This window comes from Larus michahellis, chromosome 7, assembly GCF_964199755.1.
Source record: "Larus michahellis chromosome 7, bLarMic1.1, whole genome shotgun sequence".
NCBI classification, from domain to species: domain Eukaryota; kingdom Metazoa; phylum Chordata; class Aves; order Charadriiformes; family Laridae; genus Larus; species Larus michahellis.
In genome coordinates, this window is record NC_133902.1 from 20,455,570 (window position 1) to 20,470,271 (window position 14,702).

General features: G+C 48.8%; 1 protein-coding gene across 13 annotated transcripts in view; it reads left to right on the forward strand.

Annotated features, from left to right (window-relative positions):
* ERBB4 (erb-b2 receptor tyrosine kinase 4) overlaps window positions 1-14,056 on the forward strand; it is a 630,732-nt gene extending 616,676 nt beyond the window's left edge. For 4 of the 13 annotated variants that reach the window (XM_074596229.1, XM_074596231.1, XM_074596234.1 and 1 more), the window contains 3 exons: window positions 1,294-1,341; window positions 2,329-2,620; window positions 5,209-14,056. In XM_074596229.1, coding sequence (XP_074452330.1) covers window positions 1,294-1,341; window positions 2,329-2,620; window positions 5,209-5,645 — 777 coding nt within the window. In that variant the 3' untranslated portion in view covers window positions 5,646-14,056. The remainder of the gene's footprint in view (window positions 1-1,293; window positions 1,342-2,328; window positions 2,621-5,208) is intronic. The other 9 variants (XM_074596232.1, XM_074596235.1, XM_074596236.1 and 6 more) reach the window with 7 other exon arrangements.
* The last annotated feature ends 646 nt before the right edge of the window (window positions 14,057-14,702 follow it).

Below are 14,702 nucleotides of genomic sequence, written 5' to 3' on the forward strand. Positions count from 1 at the left end.
GTTCCCTCTTCTGTTATGATCTTCTCTTTCGAGTGTGGTCATCTCAGCCAGGCAACTTTGGCAAGAAGTTTGTGTGGAAAAGATTGGCTGTAGTACATCCAACCCTTACGATGTGAGGATGCGTGTTGTCTTGTCTTGCAAGTTTTCTGTGTTTCTTGGTGTGGATGTGTTTTTGAAACAGATTTTGATGAATGAGATATCTTCTAAAGTGGAGTGTTCTCAGGGTGCTTAGGCTTCTTTCCTGATGCAGTGGAGTTTTCCTTCTAATTATCTCAAATTTAGACCTTCTTTTTTCAAACCCTGACTTTTTCTTTTCCTCAGAGATAAGGGAGATACAGTAACATTTTTGAAACAAAATGGGAAACAAAATGAGTATGAAGAACTGAACTTGTAGTCTCAAAAATAACATTTTGGCAGTAGAAAACCAAATGAAAAATAAAGAGTTGTTTTATTTTTATTTTCCTCCAAAAATCAGCATTTGCTCAGTTAAAACCAGGCCGGGTTTGAGCAGCAGTAATAACTATAAATGCAGCCGCTGTGCTGGAGACCTTACAGCAGCTCGGGGTCCACAGGGCAGCGTAAGGTGGTTCCAGAAACCAATATCAAAATGCAGATCTCTGCAGGGGTACTTTGATGTACAGCCTCTAGGCTTCTCAGTAAAACCCCTTAGCTTGTGATAGAGAGGTGACGTTAGAAGAGCGGTGTATGTTGAGAGCAGGACCGGGGCATGTTGGAGTCCTGAAATCCAGCAGCTGCTGTGCTGTGTGGGCTCACCCGAGCCTAGGGACTGTTCGTCCTGTGACACATAGGCTGGCTGTGACAGTCTAATGACAGTCCTGCACCCTCCTGCCCTCTCGGTTATCCCTGTCCTGCTTTGTCCCTGGGAAAGGAAGCCGTGGCTTGGAACTAGATGCTTTCTGCACTTCTGCCCTGTATTTCCTTTGAAGTTGAGTGCACCATCTGTCATTCTTTCTGTACAAGCTGCCTTTCCAAAAATTAGGCACGAGACCTTTGCAGGATATACAAGTGTCAGCAGGTGTGACATGGCACTTGCCCTTAGCCAGCAAGAGGAACTCAGTAGCCCGCCCTAAGGCTGGTGGGGCACATGGGGCACAGAGCTTGTTGATGTTGGTGAGACATTTGCCATGACTGAATTCTTTGAATTTTGGATTCAGTTAGGAAGTCTAACTGAAGTGCATGTTTCCCCCCATTAGCTCATACAGCTCATGTGACTTGTTTCATTCATGTGACCTCTTACTACGTATCCATCATTCCATTTTTCTTTCCTATTAGAGTGAAATTGGACACAGCCCTCCTCCTGCCTACACCCCTATGTCAGGAGTAAGTATTTCTCATTCAACCTTCATCCTTTAGGTTTTCCTCCTTCCTTCACTATGTGTTTTCTGTTTCAAACTCCTTTTTCCTACGTAAATTGTCCCAAACCCAACAGTGAATGGAGTGTGTATGTAAGCAATGAAATAGTCAGGATTTCTACACTCAGCCTGGATTCGTGTGCAAGCTCTATGGACCCACACCCAAAATTCTGCCAACTGACAACTTTTCTTGAAAAAGCGTTTAGGAAACAGTCTTGGATGAATCTGTACATTTTTCCTTCCTATTTATAGGTCATGATGTCAAAATTTCCTTGCACGCCCTTGCTGACAAGCAGAATGGTAGGTTGAGTTGAACCACTGAGTTGAGGTCCCAATACGAACACAGGTCACCAGCCTGAAATGCACTTGGGTGACTGTGTGATCATCACTGCAGGACACCCTAAATGCAGGCCCCCCGGGAATAAACAAGAGTTCAGAGATGCTAATGTCCTCTATCCCCAGTCCCCTTTGCAGAAGGAGATCTCCCCAGCCTGAGGCTTAAGGGTTTTGTTTAGAAATCAGGGGAGATTGCCAAAGTAATAGAAGAGGAGATACTGTGTGCGCCTCATGCAGCTGCGTATATCCAACCTCCACATGCCTAGGTAGGAGACAAGTTTTCCTGCCCCATTTCTAGCCCCGTTGCCAGCCCTGAGCAGCCAGCCCGCTTCCCTGCTTCCCTGGCTGCCCCGGTGGTGCCTTCCCGGGAGGGGAAGCCGGCTCAGCACCACCGGGCAGACGGATCCTCTGCCGCTCCACGACAGAGCCTGTGCTGCTGCCAGCCCAGCGGCGCTGGGAGCGCAGTGCTCTGCAGGGTGACAAGGCTTCACCTGCCCGGTGAAACGCATCATTGAGCAAGTGTGGCAGGAAAGGCGGAGGAGCCACAGAGATGACTTGCTGTCGCGTCTTCTCTCCCCTCGGAGCCTCCTTTCTCACGCTGCCTTTTCTTTTTCAACAGAACCAGTTTGTGTACAGAGATGGTGGCTACGCTGCAGAAGTGCCGATGCCGTACAGAGCTCCTGGCTGCATTATACCAGAAGCCCCAGTTGCTCAAGGAGCCACAGCAGAGATCTTTGAAGATACTTGCTGTAACGGCACGCTACGAAAACAAGTGGCAACCCTGGCAAAAGAGGACAGCAGCACCCAGAGGTACAGCGCCGATCCCACGGTCTTCATTCCTGAGCGGGTTGTCCGGGGAGAGCTGGATGAGGACGGGTACATGACGCCGATGCGAGACAAACCTAAAACAGGTAAAAAATTGTCTTTCTGGAGAAGCTCCTGCTGTAGTCTGACTGCATTGTCTCTTTTTCTACATCAGCAGCTTTTCACCAAAAATGGCTTTCTCGAGTAACTCAGCAAGGTTGAAACATTCTGACTTGGTTAATATTTCTTTGCATGGGGATTCGCTTTTCTTGGCTTAATTTTCTATTTGGAAAAGCTCAAGTGTGCCGAAGTGTCGTTTGGTAATTCCCCTTTAACTTTTCTTTCTGGAAAACAGTGAGAGAGGGGAATGAAAAAAAGCCAAACCCCCTTCTTATCCAAACACAAATCTTCAGTTATTTCCAAGAAAAGGATCCGTCTTTTGCCAGCTGTAGTCTCCACTTTGCTGTGTTTGTTGATCTTCTTTATCTTCATGGCATTGTGCTTGGTAAATGTCACGTTGAACATATCACAGAAGTGATACACACAGTTGGCATTTTATACCCAAGAGAAGTTTAGGATTGAAAGAACAAGATGTGCTTCGGAGAGACCATCACTGCAAGGTGAAGTTTGCCTAGATCTTTGCCAGCTCACAGTGCTACTCTTCCCAGTTCGCTGTCATTTGTTTCTTCCTATTTAAATAGTGACAGCAGTCATTTAGGTGTAAGGGGATATGCCATTAGCAATTTGCTTTCAGACCTTTGCGTTAGCTTTAAAGAAATTAATTAATGCAAATGTAAATGCCAAGTAACCACTGAGTTTGCTTCAGAATTTGGAATCCGCTTACCCTTTGTGTTACATGGTGGAAATGGAGGGAGGGAGTCCTGGGGCCTGACCCACAGCAGTAGCCGTTGTGGGAGCGCACACGTGCAGTACGCTTCAGCAGCCACCTTGCAGTAAGAGATGTGATGCTGTGAGTTTGCTTCGGCATGAGCCCATGCGTATCTTCACGTCCAGGTTCGCCCTGGGGATCCTCAGAGTGCTGCAGGAACTTACACACTTCCCAGGTGCCACCGGAGCCCTCGGGGATGTTGCAGATGAGAAAGGACCTCCCGCCTGCCTCACTGGGCGCAGACACAGGGATGTCGCAGTGTGGCCACGATGCTGCATGCTGTCTGTCAGCTGGGGGATTCAAATCAAAGCTCTGCTTGGCTGTCATCGCTAAAAAATAGTATGTTCCCACTACGGTCTTGGTACAGGCACACGTGCCTGTTCACTTCAGATCCAGCAAAGTTTTAGCTATGTATTCAAAGGTACTCGCTAAGTCTTGAACTTACACACTTAATAGTTTTTTCCCCATCCTGGATAAAACCAGAGCTGAAGGGGACCATAGCCACCCTCTTACAACAGGCAGGGGCCTGTCTCCTTGCAGGCAGGACTCTGTCTCCAGAGCCCACGACCAGAGCCACGCCACCGGAAACAGAGGTCTCGTGTCGGCAATCCCTGTGTGACATGGGCAGGCTGAGAGATCATCCCTCACTAATGGCGGGGGCTTGGAGCCCCCGTTTTGTAGGGAACCTCTAGGCTGTGAGATGAAAGGCAAAATTAATAGTGGAAGTGATTTGATCTGACCTTTTCCAGACTTGAGCGAACTGGATGCTTTTGACGTATCTTGCTGCAGGGGTCCCACCCCCCGTCCCTCTTGTCCCTGGCTCACCTCCAGGCCGTTCCCTTGCAGTGTCAGTGTCAGTGACCCCCCTCCCGCCCAGGCTGACTGGCTTTCTGGTTTGCAGCGAGACCTCCTTATACACAGGGCAAAGCAGGACATGACACTCAACAACTCCATTGCCCCGTGGCTTGGTCACCTGTGTGTGACCGTGGGAGAGACCTTACTAAGCGTGTGTTTCTAACCTAGGACAGCCAGTCTCTTCATGTTTCTCTTCCCTCCCCGCGCCCTGTCTAGCTTTCCACACAAGCTCCATATGCTTTAAAACCTTTCTGCAATTCAGCTACAATTTTTTGTGCTGTTAATCCACAGAAGGTAATTTGAACCTGCTGCAAGTCCTGTTTTGGCGCTGATGTAAGGCTCTCGTGTACTCTTTCCAGGGCTCATTTGAATAATTTTTTCCATAATGCTTCGAGGCCCTTTGTCCTTCAGGGATGGAAGGTTTTTAATCAGGCAAATTGTTCTATTAGAAATGAAGCTGTCTTAGAAGTTAGCCCTTGGGGATGGTTTTTGTACAGAGAGGCTTAACTAAGATTTCTACAGAGCTTTCTAGAGGGACTGCCAGGTATGTCCAAGGTTGCACAGAGAGTCAGCAGCAGAGGCAGGAGTCGCTTGGCGTGTTTGGCTCTGTAGATCATACACTGAGAGGGAGCCCAGGCTCAAGCAAGACAGGCTATGGCTCAGCAACGGCTGTAGTTTAGTTTGCCAGTATGTTTGATGAGTCCCTTCATCTCCCAGGGTCTTCACTTTAACCCATATCGTCTGTTTAGTTTGTAAATTCTTCACTTTTAGCAAGTGCGTTCAACATAGTTGGCACCTGATCTCATCTGCAGTTCTAGGAATGGCTGGGGTGGAGGACAAACACGTCCAAGTACTGCTTCTGGTACAGCCTGGTAGTAATGTACACGTGATACTTGCTACATGGATGGATTACTCCCTCTCTTTGCTCATTTATTTTTTATCTTTCCTTAGATTACCTAAACCCAGTGGAAGAGAACCCATTTGTCTCCCGACGGAAAAATGGAGATCTCCAAGCTGTGGACAACCCAGAGTATCACAATGCTCCGAACGGGCAGCCCAAAGCAGAGGATGAGTACGTGAACGAGCCATTGTACCTCAACACTTTTGCAAACACCTTGGAAAATGCTGAGTACCTGAAGAACAATTTGCCGGAGAAAGCCAAGAAGGCCTTTGACAACCCAGACTACTGGAATCACAGCCTGCCCCCACGAAGCACCCTCCAGCACCCGGACTACCTGCAAGAGTACAGCACAAAATACTTTTACAAACAGAACGGACGGATCCGGCCCATTGTGGCAGAGAATCCTGAATACCTCTCCGAGTTCTCCCTGAAGCCTGGCACTGTGCTGCCCCCGCCGCCCTACAGACACCGAAATACGGTGGTGTAGTGACCGCGGTCTTACGGAAGTGGAAAGGCAACCCCTTCTAGCTGCCTCACTCCTCCTCTCTTGCTCTCCTTTTCTCTCTCTCCCCTCCCTCCCTTTCTTTCTCCCATGAGCTTCCTCCTCTTGCCAGTTCACTCATTTTTGCTATTTCCAAGTGAAAGGATGTCTTGGAGTCGTTTGCAGATTGGGTTGGGAACCTGGAAGGAAGGAAGGAAAGAGACTGAAAGAAGGCGCGTACAACCTGGCGTTTCTCACTTTCCGCAGCTCTAGAGGGTCGGACGGTCAGAGAAGCCAGACAGTACCAGTAAAGGCCAGCGGCAGTGTTGCCTGCTGTGGAGCTAGTTCTCAGTGATTCAACCCAGACGCTGTAGGGAAAGCCACAGAGGGGCTGTTTCTGTCAGCAGGAGCTGAGGAGAGTCCGTACAGCATTCCTGGAAATCTCAATGCAGTTTCCATTAGGGGGAAAATGGACAATTTTTATATCATGTGTGATAGCATAGTAATTGAGATTGAGAATCCAATTTCTTTCTCTAACACTTTCTATCCCAGCAACTGAAAATGGCTAACCTGGCGTTTCATAATCGTTCAGATCTTCATCGTGGCTTTCCAAGAAATGATGATGTGACTCTAATATACAGCTAAACAAACCCTTTTTCTGAGCCACACCATGATTTTGTGCCAATTCCTAACCACAGAGACTCCAGCTTAGAACTGGTACATGACACGGCCATTTTTGTATATGTGCCAACACGACAAACACGTTAAACACAAAAACCCTTTCAGAAGAGTAACAAAACCACACCTCCCACATCTTCTTTTTGAAGCTAAAAGACAGGCCAAGAAACCAAGATTTGTATGCAAAAAGCTTTGCTTTCCTGTTTTATACCTGCTGACTATAGGTATAAAAAGACCCAAACAAATTCTTCCCTCTTTTTCTTCTTCGTGATCATGAAGGGAGTTGGGGATGCTGTCAGGCAACACTGAGGACAAGATGGAGAACCGGAGAGTTGGGTATGGGTCATGAAGTCTGCTGGTGTTCTGTGGGGTGGTGGTGGGAAGGGTCCTTGAAACTGGAAGACAGACACTGGACTGGAGAAAACGCACATAGCGGTTCACTGGAAAGTTTGTTTGCACTTAAGCTTCGATTTTATTTGAACTGTTTTCTGGATTTTGAATGAAGCAATATGGAAGTGACCAGCAAAATGCAAAACAATAATTTTAAATTAAAAAAAATTAATTCTATGTAAAGGATGACTGTGGAAATGCCAAAATGAAGCAAATCAAGTCTTTGGAACAATGTCCACCAGTTCTGACAGGCCACTGCATTGACTGCTTCAGAGAATACAGTGACAGAGCAGCCAGCTCTTACTGCTGCCACGTGAAGGACAGCAGAGCAAGCCCTGAATGGCATCGGAGGAGACAAATGGCTTGCTCTGGCTTGCAGCACAGGATGGAATACTTTTTTCTAGAAGGAGGAGTACTCTGGCACAGAAGTCGGTGCATATGCGGTTTGAGAAGTCAAAATGTGCATGACTCGCAGAGCTTTCGGTCACAATTGTAAATAAGTCAGTCTCCTTGCACTTAGTTCTGCTTTCATCAACCTCAGTTTTTAGGTAGACACCCCACCCCCTGGCCTGCTCCTCTTTGGAAATACCTTTCAGCCAGAGTTCTGGACGTTTTTAGCAACCTGAGGCAGATGTGTAAGACCCATGTGTGTAAGAGCATTTGCATACCTAGTTCCCACCGAAAATCTTAAGGAACTCTTAAGTACCTTTGAAGATCTGCCTATGTCTCTATTCATCAAGGCTTTTTTAAAGGGGAAGAAACAATACCCGATGGATGGCAATCTTAGGTGGTACAACGGTATTTCAGTTTATGCGCTTCAGTACTGGTAAAGTCGAGATCTTTGGGGTGACCTAACCTAGCAACGAAACCAGCAACAACCAGTGTTCTGGAAATGGCATCAAGCGCCTCCAGAGTCCTGCCATCTGAACAGCTTGCCAGCTGTAAGCAGAGGAAGGAGTAAGAAACGAGCAGTAGTTACCCAGATCTTGGTGGCTGAGGGTCAGCTTGACAAAGGTATGAAGAGATTTCAAACCTGGGTTGGTTGTAGATGGGGAACAAACTGTGTGTGATCACTAGGTCAAGGTTGGTTCAGCCAACAGCCTGCTTCTGCATCAGGTGTGTTCAGGCCAGCTTGAACCAGCTGCGGGGCAGGTATTGAACCTGTAAACCGAGTAGGTAGCTGAAGAGTCTGAAAACAGCAAGAACAAGTACAGATCTTGGAAGCTATTAAAAGGAAATGCTGGGTCAAGTGGTACCAAGGTGGTCTGTGGAGGCTGCGCCAAGTGACCAGCACACCACTCAAGTGGGATAGATGGTTACAAAAAGCCATGAACGTGAGAGGCCTTGCCTCTTCCTGGTGCCCTCCCGTAACTCCTCATGACTTTGTCAGGACACAGAAGCGGGCATTGGCAAGCGGTTAGGGGCATGGGGGGCGGCCTGAGGTCCTGGAGATCCCATTCCAGGGAAGGTTTGACAGTGGCAGCGCTCACAGGGTGTCGTCTGAAGCACGGGCAAAGGTCTGCCAGGTTGGGACACAATTGCCAAGCTGCCTGGGGACAAAGACCGGCACAGGGCTGTGGATGTCCTGATTCAGTGCAGAAGCAGCCCGGGTTACATAGGTAGGTGGAGAAAAACGGGTTGATCTGTCCCTGAACAAGTCTTGTAACAGAGTAACTCCTAATGGAGAAAAAATAAAATAAAATCCTGGTACAGCTTACCAGTTTGAATTCAAAGAGCTGCGCCCAAAGGCTGCTGGGGCAGAAGCGTGCACGCCTCCAGACCCGGTGGGACAGTGCTGGGATGTCGCTGCTAACGGAAGGTGAGGCTGTTTCTTTCTCTGTGGTACCAGTGTTGGAACAAGCCTGTCGAATAATCAAAATGTAAATAACTGTGGTTTTTAACAATTTAACATTTTATTTCTTACAAAACTTGAATTATTTATTCATTTTAATTGTTGACTGTGGGTGTGATATAATATATTAAGTAGTGTGGAAATGCAGAGGTTCCTTGGAGCGAGACAGCAGAGAGGCCAGGAGGGACGGTACCTTGCGCGGGGGCCAGGCCGTGCTGGCTGTGTCCCGAGCAGCAGGGGACAAACAAAGGGTTAATGAACACAGTGATTCCTGACGATGGAAAACTCAACAGACTGCAGCCTCACAAATGGACTTTTTTTTTTTGCCCCCCTGAGCTTCTGATTTGAGTTGCAGTTGCCAAAAAATGGTCTTTATGTTTCCTGCTGTGCCAGTAGCTGACTTGTGTTGCAGCCTACGGGCCCGCGTGGGGCTGGGCATCCCGTTAACTGGTTCCTTTCCCCAGTAGGAATGGCGGTGTTCTGAACACAGCCCCGAAACGTGCACGTCTCCTCTGGAAGAGCAGTGCCCCTGAGCTGCTACAGCAGGTTTTTGTCTCTCTGCCAAAGTTTAACTACGGTTAAAGAAAAACGGGCAGAACTAAGAGCAGAAGTGTTCGGCTGCTTTAACCTGATCAGCAGAAATACCTGGCTGGCCCTAACTCGCGGATCTGCCTGCATGGGTATGGCCGCTGGCTTGCTGAAAGGAAGGGGGGCAAATGCACGTGGCAAAATTGGGGCAAATATTCAACTGATGATGTTATTAAAATGTACGAGGGTCAGGCTTTTAAATGAATAATCACAGGTTTGGGGAAAAAGCAGGTATTTCCACACAAACTGCATTTTGTCAGCACAAAGCAGTAGGTGAGAGCATCAGCAGAAATGTTTTGTTCAGGTATAATTAATTCTCTAGCTCTACCCTGGTATCTGTACACAGCACCATCAGGTTTTGTGGATTTTATAATGCAGTCTCCTATTTGTGTATGTTTGGCTCTCCCTTATCGTAGCCTGCGCGACAGAAGAGCAGTGACTAACTTTTCAAGAGCAGATGCCCAGGTGTGTATCAGCCATTGGCCAAGGCACAAAGCAATGCGCTAAATCAAAGACAACAGCACCTTATTTTTTCCTAATTTCCTTCGGTGATACCTGTCTTAGATGTTATTATTGTCCTGAGGGTTATTTCAAACAGATGTGGATGTGGGATCTGATTGACTTGCTGTAACATAATTGACTGAAACCAACTACTTTTAAGTTTCAGCTGTTTTCAAATTTTTCTTTTTCTGCAGAATAGCCAGGAGGGATTCTTACAGGGCCCTTTGCTCAGATGTAGCCGCGTATTTACAGCTTGCTTTCAGACGGGTCATCTCTCACAGGTAGCAAGAAATGGAAATAAATCCAAGCGAGCATCACCAGTGTGGGTCTGTGTCAGGTACCGTAAGCTCAGCCCAGAAATCCTTGCCTTTGTACAGCGGAGGGTTGCATTAACCTTCCTTTGCAGCACTTATTTGGTAGAAAATGCGTTTCTTGACTGCAGGAATTGTATGCAGTGATCTCTTTTCATTTATTCCTGGGGGTTGGAACTAGATGATCTTTAAGGTCTCTTCCAGCCCAAACCACTCTATGATTCTATGAGTAATGGGAAAATACCTTTCCTTTCCTGCCCCGCTGCTGTGTTCCAGGGGCAGTTGCATAGCGGGGCCTGGGGCAGGGCAGCCTGTGCACGAGCTGCTGCACTAAGGACTGAGAGGGGGTTACAGGGGAGCGTTCCCCCCCCCAGCCACCACTAATCCCAGCCTAGAAGCAAAACCGATGGCACCTCTGAAAGACCAGCTTGGCCCCGGCTCTGTGGATCAGTTCTTTCTGTAGCTCCAGAGCGAGCTGTGACAAGCACTAGCTGTGAGGTGAGCCAGCCTAGAAATATAGACTGGGGGGGAGTTGAGGATGGATCTGTATGGGAAACTCAGATATTAAACAAAAAATCTTTTTTTTTTTTCTAATGGGGTGTCTGCATAGGTGTCCTGCATCATGGTGGCAGCTAAAGGAATGAAGGATTATTTGGGCTCCTTTGTACCACCCGGGAGATGAGGAGGCTTTGGCACAACTCAGAATTAGGCTGTTGGTCGTGTAATCCCCAGGATAACTGAAGGCAATCCCGGTCAGCCTTGCTCCCCCTGGGAGCCCTGGGCACCCTGGGCGGGCATCTCTTTATGGAAAGGGAGCAGCCACTGCAGCACCCACACGGACACTCGCGCCCTGTGCCTGCCGACCCTTTCAGTGCGGGGGGAACGGGAGTAGCATAAAAGCCGCAGGCAGGGACTGACGGCAGGGACATCGCTCACTCACTTGTTGGGATGGAGTTTTCCCTCGCTTTGCACAACTGGCGTGTCGGGGCTTCCACCCTGATTTCCAAATCCCATTTGGAACTGTTGAGCTCAGGTAGGTCGCGACCTGCTCTGAAGACTGTTCAGCTTCAGGGTGGCAGGTGGAATAGAGGCTGTAGCATGAACCAGAGCCCACCCTCTGGTTATCGGTCACCTCTTTGGCTCCTGCAGAGCACCTCGAAGGGGACAGTATCGCCTCAAGTTCCCTTCAGCAAATACTTTTTAAAAGGTGGCGTTCCTTGCAGTTACATGAAGACTGTTCATTTCTAGCTCTGTCACTTGCAATATTCTCATTCCCATGGATCTTGGACCTCTGCTGCTGACACAACAGCTCGTCTGTTGTGATAGAAAACCTTGGATTTGGGTTCAAATATTTATTGGAAAGCCGGGGCTGTGCAGGGCGGGGGTGGTTGACTGCAATATTCACGCTCCGTCCCGTGCAAGGAGCCACATTGTCCCACAGGGCAGCCTCTGCAGCGCTGCCGTGTTTGCAAGATTCCCTCTCTTTTATTTTCTTGCTCTTGCCAAGTGTTACGCAGGTACAAAAGGGCACTGTTACAAACGGGGTTTTCAAATTCAGAATAAATAACAGAAATAAAGTTCCACGGCTAGAAGCACCACTCTAAAAATGTCCAAAAATCACTCGTCTCCACCTTTGCTATCATTTTATTTTAGCACAGGGTCATGTTCCTGTACCGTTGTGTGGATGAATAGGTGTAACGCCGGCAGGCTCATTGCTCGTGGGGCAATTCCCGGCGGGTGCGGCTCAGTCGATGGTTCTGCGCTGGGCCTGGGGGTGCCCGTTGGTTTGGAGGCACAGAGTGCCTTTCGGAGGGTGCCTGCGGGTGTTCAGGTCTGAGCGGTGGGGGTGGGACTCGGTGGGACATGCTGGAACTGCAGCCGGTGCAGCTCCTGAGCAGAGCCTCCTGAAGAGCTGCTTCCACCCAGGGCATCCTCCAGCTGGGCTCTGTGCCGACAGGCCAGGAAAAGCCGTGCGGGGAAACCCAGGGACGTTCTCCTGATTAGGAAACAAGAGGAGTCAGAGCTGCTTTTTTTTTCCCCATTATTTAATTTGGAGAGCGAGCATTGCGGACCTTGGTAGAGAGGGGTTTTACGGGGAGATTTGTAAGGCGTTAACGCAGTGCGAGTAATTACGTCCCAGTCCTTCACCCCGCCCCCCCCATCCCCCAATAAAAAAGCCATGAAATCGTGCTCCGTACGTGTCGTGGGTGAAACTGCCGGGGCAGAGGTGCGTCCGCACGGCACCCTCACTGGCGGCTGGGGGGTGAGCAGGGCACACACGAACATGGAGCCGCGAGTGCTGGTCCCCCAGCGCTGCCATCCCCACACCCTGCCCAGCCTCCGAGGCCTCTTAGGGAGAAAACACTGTATTGTCCATAGCACTCCGAAGACTAAACCCTTTTGGGATAACCACAGTAATAAACTGTGAATGGTATTTTATAAGTAAGTGTAGATATGTATGCCGTTCTTTTGAGGTAAGGTACTCTGACATATGTAGCATAAACTGGTACTGCTGTTAAATGGGTCGATTATTAACTGAGCAGCTGTGTAAGGGGTAGCTAACTTTGAATGCACTACAGCACTGTTCCTTTCAGCAGGGGGACTGACGGTAGTTGCTGGGTACTTGCCTTCTTATGGTGGCGTGTGTTAAGAGGAAAATGCAGGTCAATGAAAACACATTTTTTATAGCATTTTAATGTTGGAAATTGGTACATATTCAATACATTATCCACTACGGTTTTAATCCTTTTTTTGGCCCAGTTTTTGCAATTTCCCCAACATCGTAAGCTGGAATTTCTGAAGAGGTAGCAGCCCTCGCATAGGGAGGGGAAATAGCAGTCTCCTCCTGAAAACGGAGACATCCAAAATGTATTTCCTGACCTGGCAGTCTTGAACTATCAACTTTTGTGATGAGGCTCCAGTCCCAGGCCCGGAGAACACTGTCCCCTCAAAATCACAGGCTGAGCCCCCTCTGGGAGGTGACGCAGGAGCAGTGCCCAGCTCCTGCCCCATGCCGTGGGGGTGGTGCGGGGGGCGGCTGCTGCCGTGGGCCACGCTCCCTGCAGCCAGGGTGGCCCAGGGCAACCGGCCTGGCGCAGGGCAGCCAGCCCGGCCACCTGCAGGGAGGCGGGTGAGAGGCAGAGATGGGGAGGGTCTGAGTTTTAGCCAATTCTCCCTGGTCTCAAAGGGCAAAGAGACAAAACAATACTTCTGCCTTAGGAAGTACCTTCAGAAGAAGAGAAGCGTCAGCACGTTGGGGAAGAGACTCATTTCTCGCAAAGTGATGCATTCAGAGTTAGCTGCCTTTCTGAAACAAAAAAAAAAATACAAAAACTACTGTATGTTACTTTGAAAATGTGAATAGTATTTTTATAGCTTGTTAAAGACACAGCTAGTTGCATTTGTAAATAAGGATAATGTTGCTTTTATTTTCCTTGTGGACACCATTATTTGGAACATAATTGTCCTTAGGGTTGATTTGTATATAGGTAATTTGCTTGTGATTTAAGCCGCTCCTCCCCTTTTCTTTCTCTCCCTTCCCACCCTCTGGTTTTGGTTAGAAGTACCATTTTTGGCATTCTGTGTGATTCTGTGTTTTAGCACTATTGTGGTGTGTTCAGACTTTCTGCACTTGCTTACACAGTAGGGTATGCCAATTGCGTGTGGCGTAATGTTACTTTAACCTTTTGTTTCTCATATTTTAGCTATTGAGGATTATGCACTGTTAAAATACATACTGACCTGGGTTAATATTAGGTACATATTTTAGCATAATTTCCCTTCTTTTCATGGTTTCTTGTTTTTTCTTTCTTTTTCTTCCCTCCCCTTTTGTCTTGTTTGGAGACTGGGGAGAAACCTGTGGATCTTCTCTTTGTGTGGTTATATTTTCCGCCCCGTGTGCAGTCCCGAGTTTCTCCTCATGGTCCTTGGGGTAGAGCTTTATCTGTTTGTTAAGGCAAATGTAGACTGCGACCCACCTTGCATCAACCCACGCTCATCCCAGCTGAACAATTTGAAAACTGTTCTGCCTTTTTGTTACATGAATCTGTCAGAAATATATTTTTAATTTAATATAAATGAAATTCAATAAAATATGAAACAAAGTCTCTGTGGACGCGTGAAACTTCTTCCCAGAGCTTGAGTGCTTCCAGCAGCACGGGCTCCCTGTGTTCTGGCAGAGCCAGTGGCTCAGACCCTGCCCGGGCAGAGCCTGGCGCTGTCACCTGTGCTGGGCCGGGGGGGACATCTCAACCCCGATCTACCCCCTCCCTGGCCCACAGTGCCCCCCACCAGGGTCTGCTGAAACATCACCCTGCCAAAACCCAAAGTCTCTTTCTCCCCAACCCACCACTGGAGCCGTAGTGCCCCACATGCCCAGGGTGGCCAGGGACAGGCCGGCGAGGAGCCTGTGGGGGATGCTGGGGGGGGACATGACACGCCACCCCAGGGAGGTTGGCTCCAGCTGTTCCACAGCTGGCTGTCACCAGAAGGGGCAGCGAGGGCACGGCAGAGGCTGAGCAGACCCCGAAGCTGCAGCAGCCTGGGAGCAGCGTGTCCTTCCTGAGCCCCCGGCTCTGGCACCCCGGGGCCGCCCCACTCCACACCGGGGTGCACTGAGGCTCCCTCCTCCAGCAACGCCCTTCTCTGAACGCCCCCACCCCGCTGTGTGTGTTGCACCCCCCAACTTGTTACGTCCCAGGGCTGTCCAGTTCTGAGCTTTAAGTGTTTTAACCAAAAAGGGAC